This window comes from Pteronotus mesoamericanus, unplaced genomic scaffold (genome assembly GCF_021234165.1).
Source record: "Pteronotus mesoamericanus isolate MK-2021 breed Mesoamerican mustached bat unplaced genomic scaffold, CSHL_Meso_final contig_27, whole genome shotgun sequence".
Classification (NCBI taxonomy): Eukaryota; Metazoa; Chordata; class Mammalia; order Chiroptera; family Mormoopidae; genus Pteronotus; species Pteronotus mesoamericanus.
Genome location: NW_026555115.1, coordinates 13,346,601 through 13,366,646, shown reverse-complemented (window position 1 = coordinate 13,366,646; position 20,046 = coordinate 13,346,601). Strand labels below are relative to the sequence as shown.

The following is a 20,046-nucleotide window of genomic DNA, read 5'->3' as shown; positions in this document are numbered from 1 at the left end:
ATCTGGTTCAAGTAGTTTTCTCTAGGACAGATGTAGGTCACTGATGGAGTGGTAAGGGGACAGTGTGAAAGCATGGGTTGTTTGTGGAAATCTCTCTATGTCCAGACTATTTACTTTTAGGATCTAGGCAGTCATCAGCTAACTTTTGGTTAGAAACACTTTACTCCTGTGGAATAAATTATAAGATTGCATTTTAAAATTAATTACAATAAAAGTATTATTTTTATTTCAGAAATCTAGTTTTACAAATAATATTTCTAGTTTCTTGGTTAAAAAAGTCATAATGTATTACTGTGTATACTCAAGTTGTAAATTTTAATTTCTTGGTGAATAATAAAATATTGAGTAATTCTGAATAATTAATTTCAAATAAGACTAAGCCCACCACCTCTAAACACCCATTCACTGCCATCTCACCCATGTAAATAGTATATAAGGAATCAGTTTCAAGTTATAATTAGCCTTATTTTTATATTATAAAAAATAAAAGTTAATTATGAAGATTTCATAATTTAAAAATAAAAAATGTAAAAACAACGTATAATAATACCTCCAAAATAGTCCCTACTAATTTATTTTTAAAGACTTATTTTTAAATACTTTTATTATAATTAGTTTTAAAATACAATCTTATAATTTATTCCTCAGGAGCAAAGTGTTTCTAACCAAAAGTTGCTGATGACTGCATAGACCCTAAAAAAAAAAAAAAAAAAAAAATATCAGAATCAGAAATCAGGGGGAAAATCCCATTTGCTATAGCAAAAAGAAAAATAAAGTACCTAGGAATAAACTTAACCAAGGAGATAAAAGACATATATCAGAAAACTACACAACACAGAAGAAAGAAATTAAGGAAGACACAAATAAATGGATGCATATACCATGTTCATGGATTAAAAGAATTATCATCATCAAAAAGTCCATGCTACCCAAAGGTATTTTGAGATTCAATGCAATCCCTATTAAAACACCAATAATATACTTCACAGATATAGAACAAACATTCAAAAAATTTATATGGAACCATAAACGACCCTGCATAGCTGCTGAAATTTTGAGAAAGAAGAACAAAATAGGAGGGATCACAATACCTGACATCAAACTATACTACAAGACTGCTGTAATCAAAACAGTCTGTTCCTGGCATAAGAACAGACACATAGATTAATGGAACAGAATAGAGAGCCCAGACATAAACCCATGTCTCTGTGGTTAATTAATATTCAACAGAGGGAGATGAAGCTCAAAATGGAGTAAAAACAGGCTCTTCAACAAATGGTGTTGAGAGAGCTGGACAGCTACATGGAAAAAAAATGAAATTTGACCACAAATTTACACCATACACAAAAATAAACTCAAAAGGGATAAAAGACTTAAGTATAAGTTGTGACACCATAAAAGTCCTAGAGGAGAACATAGGCAGGAGACTCTCATGTATTCCATGCAGCAATATTTTCACTGATATGTCCTCTAGAACAAAGAGTATAAAGGAAAGAGAGGAAAAAAAAGGGGGGACTTCATCAAAATAAGAAGTTTTTGCATGGCTAAAGAAAACATCAGCAAATGAAAAGGGAGCCAACTGTACGGGAACATATATTTGTCAATGATACTTTGGTCAAGGGTTTGATCTCCAAAATGCATAAAGAACTCACATGACTTCACTCCAAAAGAACAAACAGTCCAACTGAAAACTGGGCAAAGGACTTGAACAGACACTTCTCCAAGGAGGACACACACAGGGCCCAGGGACATAAGAGAGGATGCTCAGCATCACTACTGGTCAGAGAAATGCAAATTAAAACCACAATGAGATACCGCTTCATACCAGTCAGAATAGCCATCATAAACAGATCAACAAACAAGTGCTGGTGAGATTGTAGAGAAAAGGGAACCCTAGTACACTGCTGGTGGGAATGCAGACTGGAGCAACCACTGTGGAAAACAGTTTGGAATTTCCTTGCAAAGCTAAAATTGAAACTGCCTTTTGACCCCGCAATTCTACTGCTGGGATTATACCCTAAGAATCTGGAAACACCAATTCAAAAGAGCCTATGCACCCCAATGCTCATAGCAGCACAATTTACAATAGCCAAGTGCTGGAAGCAACCTATGTGCCCATCAATAAATAAGTGGATAAAAAAAAACAAAACTATGGTACATTTACTCAATGGAATGCTACACAGAAGAAAGAAAGAGAGAGATACTACCCTTCACAACAGCATGAATGGAAGTGGGAGCATTATGCTGAGTGAAATAAGCCAGGCAGTGAAAAACAAATACCGTATGTTCTCAGCTATAAGTCGAACCTAATCAACGAAACAAACAATCTATAAAAATATAACCAGAAAAATTGAAAGAAAAAACAAATCAACAGTAATGAGAAGAAAGGAGGAAGGAGGGTAATGGGGAAAAAAAGGGAAAGGGTCAAGTCAAGGAACATGTTTAAAGAACCCATGGACAAAGCCAAAGTGGGGAAGGATTGAGTGTGGGAGATGGGGGTGGGTGGGGCCAGAGAAAGTGGTGGTGGGAAGGTGGAGACAAAAGTATTTGGACAATAAAAAATAAAGAGCTCATTAAAAAGAAATAATGAAGTTCTAGACTCACATCAAAATTGACAGGTTTTTATATACTGCTGACCCCAAATAAGCATCCTCACCTATTATTAGCACTCCAAAGGAAATGGTGCATTTATTACAACTGATGAACTTTAACTGATACATTCTAATTATTCAAAATATATAGTTTTCATTACCAGTCACACTTGATGTACATTCCGTAGGTTTGGCAAATACAATAACATATTTTTCATTATGGTATCATGCAGAATATTTTCACTTCCCTAGAAACTGTGCATGTGTTACCTACGCATACCTCCTCCCCATTCTGTGGCAGCCACTGGTTTTTTTTTAATTTTTTAAAATTTTTATATATTTACTTTTAGAGAGCCGGGGGAGAAAGAGGAGAGAAACATCAATGTGCAGTTGCCTCTTGTGTGCCCCCTACCAGGGACATCCTCTACTCAGGCATGCACCCTGGCTGGGAATCCAACTAGCAACCCTTTGGTTTGCAGGCCAGCATTCAGTACACTGAGTCACAGCAGCCAGGGCACCATGGATTTTTTTTATTGTTCCCATATTGTTTTCCTTTTTCAGAATATCATATAGTTGGAAACATACAGCATAGAACCTTTTCAGATTGGCTTCTTTCACTTTGTGATATACATTTCTCCATGTCTTTTTATACCATGGTTATTCATTTCTTTATATGGATAAATAATGTTCCATTGTCTGGACATATAACAATTTATTTATCCATCCTCTACAGAAGGACATATTGGTTGCTTCCAAAGTTTCAAAATTATGAATTAAGTTGCTTAAACATTTATGTCAGGTTTTTGTGTAGACATAAATTTTCAACTCCTTTTGATAAATACCAAGGAGTGTGATTGCTGGATAGTATGGTAAGAGTATATTTAGCATCATAAGAAACTGCCAACCTGTCTTTCAAAGTGGCTGTACCATTTCGTGTTCTCACCAGCAATGAATGAGTATTCCTTGTGTTCCACATCTGAACTAATATTTGGTATTATCAGGAATCCAGATTTAGGTCATTCTCATAAGTGTGTAATGATATCTCATTGTTGTCTTAATTTACATTTCCCTGATGACATATGATGTGGAGCATCTTTTTATATACTTATTTGTCATCTGTATATGTTTCTTAATGAGGTAAAATACTTCTAAAATTTTTGTCATACAATTTAAATAAATTTATACACTTTGTATTTGTACTCTGTTTTAAAATAGCAAGCCTTTCTTACTGCATTTGAGTATTCTTTTCCACTGAAGCCAGAGAAAATCTCAGAATCCTTACCTAACCAATGATACAAAGATGCAAGGAAAATAAGACCAGCAACACTGAAAGGAAAAGAAATCAACAGAGACAAGAGGGAAGGAGGGAGGGGGGGCGGGGACAAGGAAGGGAAGGGAAAAGTCAAGGAACATATAGCAAGGACTCATGGACAAAACCAAAGGGGAAGAGCTGAGGGAGGGAAGGAGGAAGGCGTCAAGGGAAAGTGGTGGGGGGTTGGAAGAGACAAATGTATTTGAAAAAATAAATTAAAATAAAATTTAAAATAATATGGTAGTTAAAAACAGTACTACTCAGTCAGGGTTGAATAATAAGACTATTTTTTTAATCTCTAAACTTGGCTCTGAGAGGAGAGGATTGAGCAGCTCTAATGATCAAGCAAAGTAACAAGAAAGAAAAATTATGAGATATTGTAACATTCTTGCATCTGACAAGAGTAGATCCTAACATAGATACCAGTGGCATTCTCATCCTGTCCCCTCAAATAAAAAATGACATATCCCTCATGAGAGGTTTTGTTTCTAGGATCATGATCAGTTCACTTTAACTCAGTGTGTAGTGGTCACTTGTACATGAATTATTTCCCCACATCTAATTAGAGTGGATCTAGTTATATATACCTCCCCTTTAAACAACAGGTCCTTCCAGCTGTCAAAAACAGGCATATGCAATGGACAACAAATAAGCTGGGAAGTAGCACTAGCCATTGTGAAGATATACATTGATTTTTTTCTCTCTTCCTCTATTTTTGTGCCCAGAATCAGATGTTGCTGACTTTGATGGCAGAAGCTCCCTTCTGTACAGGTTCAACCAGAAGCTGCTAAGCACTCTAAAAGATGTAATCTCACTGAAGTTCAAGAGCATCCAAGGAGATGGGGTTTTGTTCCATGGAGAAGGTCAACGTGGAGACCACATCACCCTGGAGCTCCAGAAAGGGAGGCTTGCTTTGCACCTCAGCTTGGGTAAGGTCAAGTTTACCCCTGCTCAGGTGTCTATGGGAAACTTATCTTTGTAGCAGGTTCCAGTTTCTGATCCTTCTAGTGTATGAGGTGGAAATTTATGGAGCATAATCCAAGTGATGTATTTCTTTTATTCCAATTGGAGAAGAAAACCACCATATTTTGAAATGGTTAATCTGTGGATGGAATTATTTGAAATGAGATCATATTGATAAGTAAGAAGAGGTAGAAGTTAATTGCTGAGGTTTATTTTGTTTGGTTATTTATTTACTTGTTTATCTGCCTTTTTGTCTGTTATGTCTTTTTAAAGTAATTGAGTAAGTTTAAACACATACACATTCACACATTATAGCGAAGCATGCTCACAATCCTTCTCTTTGGTACATTTATGAAAGGTAAGTTCCTGGAGAAAAGAATAATGAAGAGGAACATTTTATTTTCTTTAGAGGGTGTGTGTGTGTGTGTGTGTGTGTGTGTGTGTGTGTGTGTGTGTGTGTGTGTGTGTGTGTATGTGTGTGGAGAGATGTCATGTATATGAGGAAAATCTAAGTTTCTGGACATTCTTCTGTCTTTTTATGAGGGGTATTATTTTTTTTAGGTGTCCTGGCTATGTCAGGGTAAGCTTGAGACTTGTCAGATGCAAGTTAATTTAGTACAGAAAACCCTCCTGTCTATTGCACATTGGGGATATGAGCCCCTTGCTGGGGGTTGGTGTCTATCATGGCCTGTTTTACCTCAAGCAGATCTCCATTTCACTGTAATCAGCTTCGTATCCAAAAGGAAGAAAGAAAGGAGCTCATCATCCTTTATGTGATCAAAGACACTTTTGAAAGAAAAGTGAGCCAACTTCAGAGGGCATGAAGCTGAGTTCTGAAAGATTCAAAGGCAAATCAAGAAAGGAAATTATAAAAAGAGGAAGTAGACAAAAAAGTGACCATTTTGCATCATAATGATTGCCTGCCACCCATTTGATTGTTATTAATATTGGGTTGGCCAAAAAGTCCCTTAAGTTTTTTTTCCATAAAATAAAAGACATAGTTTTCATTTTTACCAATAACTAAATTGATTTGAATATTTTGAGTATGTCTGCTATTTCCTGCTATTGGCTTCCAAGTGGGTAGAGGTCTAGGGTGCTGCTAGACACGTTCCAATGCATAAGACAGCTCTACAGCAAATAATTATTTGGCCAAAATGCCAATATAGCAAGAATCTTTGCAAAACACTTTTGAGACATTTGATCAGTCACAGCACCTCCTCCAAACACCTCACCAATCTTTTTTTTTGTGTATCAGTTAATTTTTACTTATCTTGAAATAATAAAGGATCATACACTAAAAATATTGAGTATTTTCTTCTACCTTTAATATTTAAATGGTTCCACAAAAATTCACCAATTTTTGATGTTTTTTAAATGCGTGCTAATATGACAGCTGTCACAAGACAATCTGATAAAATTCTTTTGAATGAAGTAAAGATTACTAAGCATTACTAGGGCCATTGTATGGAAAAACCTAAACAAACTTTTTGGCCAACCCAATATTAAGAAAAGGGGTGAATATTGTACCTGTGAAAGGCAATTATCAGTTAGTATTTACTATTAGATAGTAAAGAAGGAAAAGTCATAGCAGAATTTACTATGTAAGTTCAAATTGTATCAAAGACTGAAAAAAATCACAAATAAATATAAGTTAACAGGAGAGACATAAAAATTAAGATTATTTTAGATTCATTCAAAAGCCAAATCATGTATGTCTTCAAGTGGTTCCTGAGTATCTTCTTAGCTTTCAGGGTGAATATTTGCAGGAGTGCAAAGACAATCCCTGGAATCCTAAATTTACTCGTAAAACTGACACCTAATACATTAGATTAAATATACACCAAAGGTATTTTTAGAAAGAAAGTGTTACTTAGAAGAAAGCAGTAAGAGGATTTGCTAGTAATATAATTGGTTGTATTTAAGCAATTTTTCAATGAACTACCTGAAGGGTGGACATATAAATATTCTGCAGAAATGTATTAGTTCATTAACTATTATTCAATTTCCAGGAAGAATGTATGGGTTAATGAAGGGAAGCCCCCACCCCCTGCCAGTTACATGTGCCTTAGAGAGTATTGTGGGTTGTGGATGAAGTTACTATTCCTTGCCAACAGAATGACATGTCCATTACTAGTAATATGGAATCTACTAGTTACTGCCACAAGTATTTAGATCTCAAATCATATCTGCCATTCCTCCTCTGCAGCTTTGTTTCCTAAGTATAGCATGATGGAAAGAAATGAATGTGGTCATACAACAGATTTCTTAAAATTGCAGACATGTATTGACTGTGTATTATGGGGAAAGCTGCATAAACTACATGTTTCTTTTATTTATTTTTAACCTGGGCTAATAATAACTATCTTGCAGAGCATGAACATAAAACCCCAAAATATTATGAATTAATAATTTATGTCAGCAAATAAATATGGAGAATATCAAGATGAGAAGCTCTTAATGTTACTCATTTATCTAACATATATTTGAATGTTCCACATCTCATGCCATGCCAGTATTCCTAAAAAGAAATAGGTATATTAAGATAAATGGACCTGCTCCTTGTGGTGATACATAGAAGACAAAGAAAATATTGTTTTTCCTCCAAATTCTATCTGCCCTGCATTTCTAACCATGGTATTGACAAAATAAAACCTCGTTCATTAGTAAGAATATGTTCTGCCTGTATTCTTTATAGTTTGGTAATGCCTTCTTCTTTTTACCTGCTTTTGGATTTTCCCCATTTCCATCAGTTTCCAGTGTCAAGTGTTTCCTGTACTTACCCATTTTAAGCAGTAGCCTAAGATAGTTGTTTAGTATCTCTTTCTCTAGAGAGACAATGCTGTATGTTAGTACTTTAACTCTTCATAACTCAATTTTGCCAGCAGATATCTGCAATCATTAAATTAAATGGAAATTACTTTGAATTGCCTAGAATGAAACTGTAATGTAGGTTCCATGAGGGTAAGATAATACTTTGTTCATTGCTGGGACTCCAAAACTTAGGTATGCACCTACCTAAAGTAGGTACTTGAGGCAAACTGAGTACACTGGAAAAAAGGGTTTCCATTTCTAACATCAAGGCCTGACACAAATACACATTGTTCATATTGGAATTGCTCACCTGCAAGGCTATGCCCCTAACTGCCTCAATAAGCCATTCTCTCTCCTAAGAGGGTGCCTGATATTTACAGAATACCTGCAGTATTCTAGAATACTATCCAGTCCTCAGAACAGTCCTGTTAGGTAAGTAAACATGAGCCCCAGTTTACCCATGTAGAATGTTAGTTTCAAAGAATTAGGTATAACCAATATTAATGTTATAGCTAACCAGTTTTTTACTATTATTTTAAGATTATAAAATATGCTAATGAACCCTGGCTGGGTTGTTCAGTTGGTTAAAGTGGTATCCTGCACACCAAAATGTTGCAGATTTGGTCCCTGGTCAGGGCACATACCTAGGTTGAAGCTTGGATCCCCTGTCAGATGCTTATGGGAAACAACCAATCAATATTTCTCCCTCATGTGGATGTTTCTCTCTCTCTCTTTCTCCACCCCCCTTCCTCTCTCTAAAATCAATAAACATATCACATATCCTCAGGTGAGGATATAAAAATAAGCTAATGTGTTAATGATATATCTGATAAGGGGTTAATATTAAAAATTTATGAAGAACTCATATACTCAACACTGAAAAAAACAAATGATCCCATTAAAAATGTGCATAGGAACTACATAGATGCTTCTCCAAAGAGGACATACAGATAGCCATAAGACATATGAAAAGATGCTCAATGTCTTTCCGTGTGACTCTTTGCTGACTGTCTGATTCACATTACCAAGTTACCCCTACCATGGCTGACTTGGGCTGGTCAGTTCTGTGGTGAAATTGAACTAGGTGGGCCCTCTTTGATTACTTTCTTAGGGTAGAAAAGTGATTTTTTTCTATAACTACAAATAAGAAAAAGGTTTCTTCTCTCAGACCATAAATAATTTTACACTCATTCAGATTACCTGTGGCAGTTTGCCCTCTGCAGAATTACAGCAGGACAAACCCTTACATGCAGCAGGGGAATCAAAGAGCAGAGGTATTAACGTGATTTGGAAACTTTTGTAAGAACTACACAAGACATCAATAGTACACGCAGGTTCCTCATCCTTCCAAGAGTTCAGTGCCTTTGAACCAAAGCAGAAGTTTTGTGCTATCTGCAGTAAATACAGATGTAGTAAAGTGAGAATCCTAGAATAACATAAACAAACAGGTGCAGTGCGTAGTGTGCTTGCAGGTGTCCTGTGGCCAAATATAGGGTTCATGGGCAAACGTACTGATTGCATAACCACCCATTAAGAGATCTTGAGATATAAGTGAATGCTCTATACATTCTCCAAAGAGTCAAATGGAAATTTACTTTAGCTCTTTTAAAATTCATACATTTTAATAAGCCAATTCACATGTATTTAAAGGATATGTATTATATTTCTGAGCTTGTATCAAATACTGTGGGAAATTTTTTTAAAGTTGCTCTTTTTGAGAGCCTATATTTAAGTGCTCTATTAGACATTTAAAACATATATTTCATTTAAATCACATGGCAATCCTACAAACTATATCTAACCCCATTTTACAGATGAAGAAACTGATGGTCATTGTTGCCCAGTCAGTTTTTCAAAGTGACAGATTTGCATAACTGTAGACCTGGGATTAGAACCCTCTTTAATCCTACAACAAAGCTCTGACATTAATGATTAAAATTTCGTAAATCTTCATAAAACAATCACATATTAAACATCAGCAAATCCATATGTATGTGTTAAATGGTGAGAATAGAGATAGGTATGTGGGAGAGAGGAGTCCAGAAAGACTTTATGAGGTAACTGTAATCACATGGTTTTCTGTTAGTTTCTTTTTTTTCATTAAGATCTCACTTAAGTACTTTGCAAAATATTCATTAGTTCTGTATATTGTCACAGAGATATGTGTGTGTGTGTGTGTGTGTGTGTGTGTATTTATCCTCCCCAGAGGACATTTTCACTTGCTCTTTCAGAGGGAGAAACACGGATTCAAGACAATCAATGTGAGAGAAGCATCGATTGGTTGATCCATGTGGGGACTGGGAATCATATGCATTTGGAATGGGGGTCACTGGCACTCATGCCCAACTAGGTATGAACCCTCAACCTGGATATGTGCCCCAACCAGAATTGAACCCACAATCTTACAGTTATAGGACAATGCTCCAATCACTAAGCCACACCAGCCAGGGTCACACAAAAAAATTTTATGATACTGAATAGCCTACAGAGGTGAAATTTGCCTTTTCATTTTATATTAAGCCCTTCCCCCTTAGTGTTGCCTAATTTTTCTTTTCCACAACACTCTCCTTTTCATTAAGTTATTTTCTGAGACCGCCCATTCCTATGCAAGCTTCTGTGTGTGTGTGTGTGTGTGTGTGTGGTGGATGCAGATGGTCAGAACATAAGAAATGAGAATGAATGAGTATATATTTTTTTCCAGTAAAGGTAGTGTGAGAATATTAACTTTGGGGACAGATAGAGCTAAACTGTAACCCTAATTCTTTGTGTCCTTGGGTAAGATATGGGGCTTCTTTGAGACAGTGCTTTTTGTAGGGTTGTATTCAGAAACAATAGAAACAACATACATAAAATCTGTACCTCATGTGAGAAGTTTAATAAATACATGTAAATGCCACTATTGATAACCTGAAAAATTAATGGTGGTAAAGCCATTTCTAAAAATCCAAGGAAGGCAAGCAGCAGAAACACCAATATGAATGACCAATTATTTCAGCTAAGAATCAACCCTAAGATATTTTTTTCCTGATGAAATACAGTCTTAAATAAGAGAACTTACCATCTCTTTTTCTCAGGCTATCTGAAATTCATAGATTGTGAAAGTTAAAGTGACATACAATTTTTAACTAATTAAGAACAATTAAGGAAATTCCATCAAAGAAGACTTTTGATTGAAAATAGTGCAAAAGACACACACTTAGGTAGAAAATGTTAGTTTTAAGGATGAAGAAATTGACATGTTTATCCACAGTATCTTGGGGGGTGGGAGATAAAAAAGATTACATTAAAAGTGTTTCACAAATATTTTATGCTTCCTATACAACTTGTTCTATCCTTTTGGGTTTAGAGTAATATTGATATTAGTTCATTTTAACTATATCTCAAACCACATGAGAATCAGTTTATTTTAATTAGAGATAAGATTGTTTTCCTTTTCTTTTTTTTTTCTTTTTTTTCTTTTTTGGCCTAAAAGACAGTTTTGGCATATTTTTATTGTTTGTCCCCAAAAAATGTTCATGGGAATTTTATATCGCCTTAATCAATTGCAAACTAGTTAAAGCTAGTAATTAAACCTTAATTGTCACTGAAATTAAAATTTATATATATATATATGTGTATATATATGTATTTCAGGATTAAGAAATTTATAATCTTTTGAAGATTTTTTTATTGTAATCTCTAATAATGACATTTTTAGGTAAGGTGGAATGTTTCCTAACTAAGATCCTGCCTTCTTCCTGGAAACACCAGGTGTAGATACAATTCAGAAATTCTATTTGATGAATTGCAGAAATTCTAGTTTATCAATTGTTAAACTAATTTTCACACAATTTGTTTTAATACAGGATTTCTGAGTGTTAGTATAGAATAATGAAGGGATGAGTGAAATTCATTCATGTCTGCTATTTATTGGTTAATTTAAAAGTAACTTGATTGGGGGGCAAGGGAAAGTGGTTGGGGGAGGCAGAGACAAATGTATTTGAAAAAATAAATTAAAATAAAATTTAAAAAAGAAATTAGAATATCTTAAAAAAAAGTAACTTGATTGGAAAGAATATATGCACCTTTATGTTCACTGCAGCATTATTTACAATAGCAAAGCTATGGAAGCACCTCAAGTATCCATCAGTAAATAAGTGAATAAAAAAGCTGTGGCACACATATACAATGGAACACTAGTTGGTCAAAAAAAAGAACAAAATCTTACCATTGAAAATTAAGAAGTACAAAGTGCTAGTTATAAAACAGTCAAGGGGATGTAGAGTACAGCATAGGGAATATAGTCAATAATATTATAATAACAATGTATGGTGCTATTTGGATGCTGGAAATATCAGGGGACACTTTGTAAAATATATAATTGTCTAACCATTATACTGCACACATAAAACTAATACAAAATAATATTAAAGAAAAATTACAATTAAAAAATTTAAAAATTAAAGAAGCAAAAAAGTAACTTACAATGTAGGAGATATTCTATAATTTACCCATCACTCATATAGTGTTCAATAAATCAATTATAAAAGATAAGGATTACATTTTTTAAAGTTTGCTTTCCCATTATAAAAAATAATGTTCACCCTAAAATATAGGGAAAAGTAGAAAAACCCAAAACCTTTGTTAATATTTTATTAAAAACATACTTGAATTTTACACTTTTATTTATTTTCCTTTTTTATAGTTGTAATTATTCTATTTTTATACTATTTTATCTTGCTTTTATATATTTTAAATCAATAAGGTATAAATTTTTATTTTTATAATTATTATACATTCTCCCTATTACCATTTAGTCCTCTTATCTCTCTCTCCCTACCGCAGTCACCGCACTGTTGTCCGTGACCATGAGTCCTTTTTTCTTTTTTGCTCAATTCCTCCACCCCCTAATCTCCTCACACCCACTATCTGTCATCCTGCTCTCCTTCTATGAGTCTGTCTCCATTTTCTTTGTTAGTATAGTTTGTTCACTAGATTCTACATATGAGTGAAATTATGTGGTATTTGTCTTTCTCTAACTGGCTTATTTCACTTAGCTTAATGTTCTCCAGGTCCATTTATACTGTGGCAAAGGGTAAAACTTTTTTCTTTTTCACAGACAGTGATATTCCATTGTGTAAATGTCCCACAGTTGCTTAGTCCCTTCATCTACTGCTGGACATTTGGGCTACTTTCATACCTTGATGATTGTAAACAATGCTACAAAGAACATAGGGGTGCTTCTGTTCTTTCAAATAAGTGTTTTGGGTTCCTTTGGATATATTCCCAGAAGTGGGATTGCTTGGCCAAAAAGCAGATCCATTTTTTATTTTTTGAGGTATCTCCATACTGCTTTCTACAGTGGTTCAACCAGTCTTCATTCCCACCAACGGTGCTAAGGTTTCCCATTTCTCCACATCCTTGCCATCACTTGTTGTTTGTTGATTTATTGATGACAGCCATTGTAACAGATGTGAGCTGACATCCAATTGTGGTTTTAATTTGCCTTTCTCTGATGATTAGTGACATTGAGCATCTTTTCACATGTCTATTGGCCATCTGTATATCCTCTTTGGAGTAGTGTCTATGCAGGTCCTTGGCCCAATTTTTAATTGGGTTGTTTGTATTTTTGGTGTTCAGTTTTGTAAGTTCTCTATAAATTTTGGATATTAACACCTAAATAAGATATAAATTATTGAATATCCCTTTTAGTCAATGTCTTTCTTGTTTTGTCAAAGATGGCTGTAACTACCGAATATACTTCTTTTTTTTCTTTTCTTTTTCATTCCCTTTTTTGTTCTTATTTATTCTATTACAGTCATCCCATTTTTTCACCTTTGTTCTCCTACATCCATCTCCATGCCCCACTGCCACAGTCCATTTCTACTCCATTCTTCGTAGCAATGGGTCATTCATGCAATTTCTTTAAATACTCACTTCCCCTTCTTCCCATCATTTCCCCTCTCCCTGTTTTCTTCTGGCAACTGTCAGTCTGTTCCTTGTTTTCAAGTCTAGGGTTCTGTTTTGTTCATTTGTTTATTTGTTCATTAGATTCCTCTCATGAGTGATATCATATGATATTTGACTTTCACTTAGCATAATAGTCTCCAGTTCCATTTATGTTGTTGAAATGGATAGGAATTCTTCTTCTTTCTTTCTGCTCCATAGTATTCCATTGTGTATATGAACCACTGTATTTTATTCCATTCATCTACTGATGGGCACTTAGGCTGTTTCCAACACTTCTCTATTGAAAGTAGTGTTGCTATAAACATTGGTGTGCATAAGTTCTTTTGAACTGGTATTTTTGGATTCTTAGGGTATATTCCTAGCAGTGGAATCCCTGGGTCATAAGGCAGTTTCATTTTTAAGTTTTTGAGGAAATTCCATACTGTTTTCCAAGGCAGCTGCATCAGTCTGTATTTCCACCAACAGTGTATTAGGGTTCCTTTTTCTCCACAACCTCGCCAGCACTTGTTGTTTGTTGATTTATTAATGATAGCCATTCTGACAGGTGTGAGGTGATATCTCACTGTGGTTTTAATTTTCACCTCTTTGATAGCTAGTAATGTTGAGAATGTTTTAATATGCCTATGGGCCATCTGTATTTACTCCTTGGTTCTTTGCCCATTTTTTAATTGAACTCTTTGTCTTCCTAGTGTTGGGCCCTGTGAGCTCTTTATATATTTTGGAAATTAGACTCTTGTCTGATGTATCACGGTAAATATGTTCTCCCATATGGTCAGTTCTCTCTTCATTTTAATCATGGTTTCTTTAGCCATGCAGAAGCTTTTTAATTTGATGTACTCCCATTTGTTTTTCCTTTATTTCTCTTGCCATAGGAGATATATTATCTCGAATATTGCTATATCAGAAATTTTACTGCCTATATTTTCCTCTAGGGCTTTTATGGTATTATGACTTATATTTAAGTCATTTATCCATTTTGAGTTTATACTAGTGTATGGTATAAGTTGAAAGAGTAGTTTCATTTTTTTTTTTTTTGCATGTACCATTCCAATTCTCCCAACACTTATTGAAGAGACTATTTTTACTCCATGGTATACGCATGCCCTTTTGTAAAATATCAATTGATTATAGAAACATGGGTTTATTTCTGGGCTCTTTATTCTGTTCCATTGATCTGTGTGTCTGTTCTTATGCCAGTACCAGACTGTTTTGATTATAGTCACCTTGTAATATAGTTTAATATAAGATAATGTGATACCTCCAACTTTCTTCCTCTTTCTCAAGATTACTGTGACTATTTGGGATCCTTTTTGGCTTCACATAAATTTCTTAAGTATTTTTTTTCTAGATCTGTGAAATATGTCTTAGGTATTTTAATAATAATTGCATTGAATCTATAGACTACTTTGGGTAGTATGGACATTTTAATAATGTAAATTCCTCCAATCCATGACAAGGTATGTGGTTCCTTTTATTTGTATTTTTCTTAATTTCTTTCTTCAGCATTCAATAGTTTTCAGGTACAGGTCTTTTACCTCACTGGTTAAGTTTATTCGTAGGTACTCTATTGTTTTGTTGTTGTTGTTGCTGTAGTAAATAGGATTTTTTTTCTTAGTTTCTTTGTGGTAATTCATTCTTGGTGTAGAAACACATCATAGGCATACCAGAAAGACAAGAAAAGGAGTACGGGATAGAAAACCTGTTTGTAAAAATAATGAAGGAACACTTCCCTAACTTGGTGAGGGAAGAAGTCACACAAATTCAAGAAACACAGGTGGTCCCAATCAAGATCATTCCAAAGAGGCCCACACCAAGACACATTACAATAAAATAGCAATGACGAAGAAAGAATCTTAAAGGCAGCAAGGGAGAAACAGATAGTAATGTGCAAGGGAACTCTGATAAGTTTATCAGCTGATTTCTCAATAGAAACACTTCAAGGCAGAAAGGACTGGCAATAAGTATTCCAAGTAATGAAAAACAAGGACCTGCAACAAAGACTACTCTATCCATCAAGACTTTCATTTAAAATGGAAGGCAAAATAAAGCTCTCCAGACAAAAAGAAGGCTAAAACAATACATCTCCACTAAGCCATCACTGAAAGAGATGCTAGAGACTGCTTTAAGAAGAAATAAAGGGAGGGAAAGAGAGAGAGAGGAGGGAACACAGGTACAAAGAGAAAAAATGGCAATGAATAAATATGTATAAATAAGAACCTTAAATGTAAATGGATTAAATGTTCCAATCAAAAAGCATAGAATAACTGATTGGATAGCAAACATGACCCACATATATATTGTCTACAAGATACCCATCTCAGAGCAAAAGATATACATAATATAAAAGTGAAGGAATGGAAAAAATTATTCTGTGCAAGTATACATAAAAAAAAGCTAGAGTAGCAATACTTTTATCAGAATTAAAATAGACTTCAGAACAAAGTCTATAATAAGAGACAAAAATAATCATTCCATAATTAATAAGGGAGTACTCCAGAAAGAATGTATAACTATAATAAACATATATGCACCCAACATAGGTGCACCTAAATGTATAAAGAAAATATTTGAGAAATTTAAGAAGGAGAAAGGCATCAATACAGTCATTGTAGGGTATTTTTAAAAGTATTTTATTTATTTTTAGAGAGAGGGGAAGGGAGGGAAAAAGAGAGCGAGAAAAACACCAATGTGTATGTAGTTGCTTCTCATATATCCCCTACTGGGGACCTGGCCTGCAACCCAGGCATATGCCCTAACTGGAAATTAAACCAGCAACCCTTTGCTTCACAGGCCAGTAATCAATCCACTGAGTCAGATCAACCAGGGCCATTGTGGGGGGATGTTAATATCCTAATGTCAACAATGGATAGATCTTCCAAACAAAAAATAAACAAAAATATTGCAGAATTGAATAACACTCTAGATCAAATGGATTTAATTGATATTTATAGAACATTTCACTCCAAGAACAAAATACACATTATTCTTAAATGCACATGGATCATTCTGAAAGACAGACCACAAGGTAGGACACAAAACAAGCCTTAAAAAATTCAAGAAAATTGAAATCCTATAAGACACCTTGTCAGATCAATATGCCTTGAAACAAGAAACCAACTTCAAGAGAGAAAAAAATTCAAAAACATTCAAATACATAGAGGCTGAATAAAAGGTTATTAAATAATGAATGGCTTAAAGAGACGTAAAGGAAATAATAAACAAGTGGGACCTCATCAAAATAAGAAGCTTCTGCATGGCTAAAGAAAACATCAGCAAAATGAAAAGGGGAACAACCATATGGAAAAATATATTTTCAAATGATACATCAGATAGAGGTTTGATCTCTAAAATATATAAAGAACTCACACGACTCCACTCTAAGAAGACAATCTATTAAAAAATGGGCAAAGGATCTGGGCAGACACTTCTCCAAGAAAGAGATACAGAGGGTCTAGAGACATGTGAAAGGATACTAAGCATCACTACGGATCAGAGAAATGCAAATTAAAACCACAATAAGATACCACTTCACACCAGTCAGAATGGCCATCATAAACAGATCAACAAGCAACAGGTGCTGGCGAGGCTGTGGAGAAAAGGGAACCCTAGTACACTGTTGGTGGAAATGCAGACTGGTACATCCACTGTGGAAAACAGTTCGGAATTTCTTCAAAAAGCTAAAAATGGAACTGCCTTTTGACCCAGCGATTCCACTCCTGAGATTATACCCTAAGAATCCCAAAACACTAATTCCAAATAACCTATGCACACTAATGTTCATAGCAGCACAATTTACAATAGCAAGTACTGGAAACAACGTAAGTGCCCATCAGTAGATGAGTGAATCAAAAAACTGGTTCATTTACACAATGGAATACTACACAGAAAAAAGAAAGAGCTACTGCCTTTTGCAACAGCATGGATGGAACTGGAGAACATTATGCTGAGAGAAATAAGCCAGGGGGCGAAAGACAAATACCATATGATCTCACCTAGAAGTGGAACCTAACCAGCAATATAAAGATGCAAGGAAAATAAGACCCGCAACACTGAAAGGAAAAGAAATCAACAGAGACAAGAGGGAAGGAGGGAGGGGGGGCGGGGAAAAGGAAGGGAAGGGGAAAGTCAAGGAACATATAGCAAGGACTCATGGACAAAACCAAAGGGGAAGAGCTGAGGGGGAGAAGGAGGGAGGGGGCAAGGGAAAGTGGTGGGGGGTAGACAGAAACAAATGTATTTGAAAAATAAATTTAAAGAAATATAATAATAAAAATAAATAAATTAAAAAATAAAATAAAAGTTATATACCTGATGTACTTAAAACAAATCATCCAGATATATTAAAATTTTAATTTAGGATTAATAGATAGCTGTTTTAAAATATAAAATAAAGGTTCTTCCAGCCCCTCTATAGACCTGTCTTCTGCTATATCCCTACTTATTAATTTAAGCATTTTTTTAATGATCCCATAATATTTTCTGCCATTCTACTTTTGCTTTTCTTGTCTGAATACCTTTTACTTCATTTCTGTCCGATTGTACTGGCTGGAACCCGTAGTACAGGTTGAACAGAAACGGTAGGAGCAGACATCTTTGACTTGCCTCTAGTCTTAGCCAGGAACCATTGAATTTTTTCAGTAAGTATAATGTAAGCTCTAGGTTTCTATAGGTGATCTATATCAGGTTCAGCAAGTTCTCTTTTATTTCTAATTTGCTTATAGTTGTTATCATTAGTCAATATTGAACTTTTGTGCAATGTTTTTTCTTTCTCTATTAAGGCAATCATGTTTTATAGATTTTCTTTTTTTCTCTTTCTTTTTGCACTTTATTTATTTATGTATTTTTCCTTTACCATTTAGCCCCCTTATACCCCTTTACCCTCCACAATCAGCATACTGTTTTCCATGACCATGAGTCTTTTATCCTTTTTGCTCAATCCCTCTACCCTCTATTCTCCCTCCCTTAGCTGTTATCCTATTCTCTATGAGTGTGTCTCTGTATTGCTTGTGAATTCAGTTTGTTCATTAGATTCCACATAGCAGTGAAATTACACGGTACTTTTCTTTCTCTGCCTGACTTGTTTCACTTAGCATAATGTTCTCCAGGTCCATCCATACTGTCGCAAAGGGTAAAACTTTCTTCATTTTTATGTCCATGTAGTATTCCATTGTGTAAATATCTCGTAGTTGTTTTATCCAATCCTTTACTGATGGACTTGATGATTGTAAATAATGCTGCAATGAACTAAGGGTACGTATGTTCTTCCAAATTAGTGTTTTGGGTCCCCTTGCATATATTCCCACAAGTAAGATCACGGAGTCAAAAGACAGATCCATGTTTAATTTTTTTAGGTATCCCTATACCGCTTTCCACAGTGGCTCAACCAATCTTCATTTCCACCAACAGGGCAAAGGTTTCCTATTTCTCCATAAGCTGGCCAGCACTTGTTGTTTGTTGATTTATTGATGATAGTCATTCTGACAAGTGTGAGATGATATCTCACTATGGTTTTAATTTGGCTTTCTCTGATGATCAGTGACATTGAGCATCTTTTCATATGTCTATTGGCCTCTTATAGAAGTTATTATTCAGGTTATTTGCCCATTTTTTTTTTTTTTTTTTTTACTTTCCGCCTTTTTGAGGCTTTTGCTTTTATTTATTTATTTTTTTTAATTAATTTATTTACTTTTTAAATACATTTGTCTCTGCCTTCCCCCCTCTCTTTCCCTTGCCCCCTCCCACCTTCCCTCCCTCAGCTCTTTCCCTTTGGTTTTGTCCATGAGTCCTTGCTATATGTTCCTTGACTTTCCCCTTCCCTTCCCTTTCCCTGCCCCCCCCTTCCCTCTTGTCTCTGTTGATTTCTTTTCCTTTCAGTGTTGCTGGTCATATTTGCCTTGCTTCTTTGCATTGTTGGTTAGGTTCCGCTTATAGGTGAGATCATATGGTATTTGTCTTTCGCCCCCTGGCTTATTTCGCTTAGCATGATGCTCTCTAGTTCCATCCATGCTGTTGCGAAGTTTAGTACTTCTTTTTTTCTTTCTGCTGCGTAGTATTCCATTGTGTATATGTACCATAATTTTTTGATCCAATCATCTACTGATGGGCATTTAGGTTGCTTCCAACACTTGTATTTGCCCATTTTTAATTGGGTTGTTTGTATTTTTGGTGTTGAGTTTTATAAGTTCTTTATAAATTTTGTGTATTGACCCCTTATCAGATGTATCAACAAATATGTTTCCCTATTCTGTGGATTGTATTTTTATGTTCTTGACCAATCATTAGATCTTAAACAAGTTTTATTTTATAAATAAAATGTTAGTATATGTGTGTGTTTGAGTGTATGTGTGTAGAGAGAGGAAGGGTGTTCTTTGTTCTTTCTTATTTCATGACTAGTGCAGGTTTTCATCCACCTTCTCAAAA

At 34.9% G+C, this 20,046-nt stretch overlaps 1 protein-coding gene across 2 annotated transcripts in view; it reads left to right on the top strand.

The window, feature by feature from the left end:
* Positions 1 to 20,046, top strand: part of CNTNAP5 (contactin associated protein family member 5) — a 1,056,232-nt gene that overhangs the window by 512,568 nt on the left and 523,618 nt on the right. For both annotated transcript variants that reach the window (XM_054575031.1, XM_054575030.1), the window contains exon 5: positions 4,629 to 4,832. In XM_054575031.1, the coding sequence (XP_054431006.1) occupies positions 4,629 to 4,832 (204 nt within the window). The remainder of the gene's footprint in view (positions 1 to 4,628; positions 4,833 to 20,046) is intronic.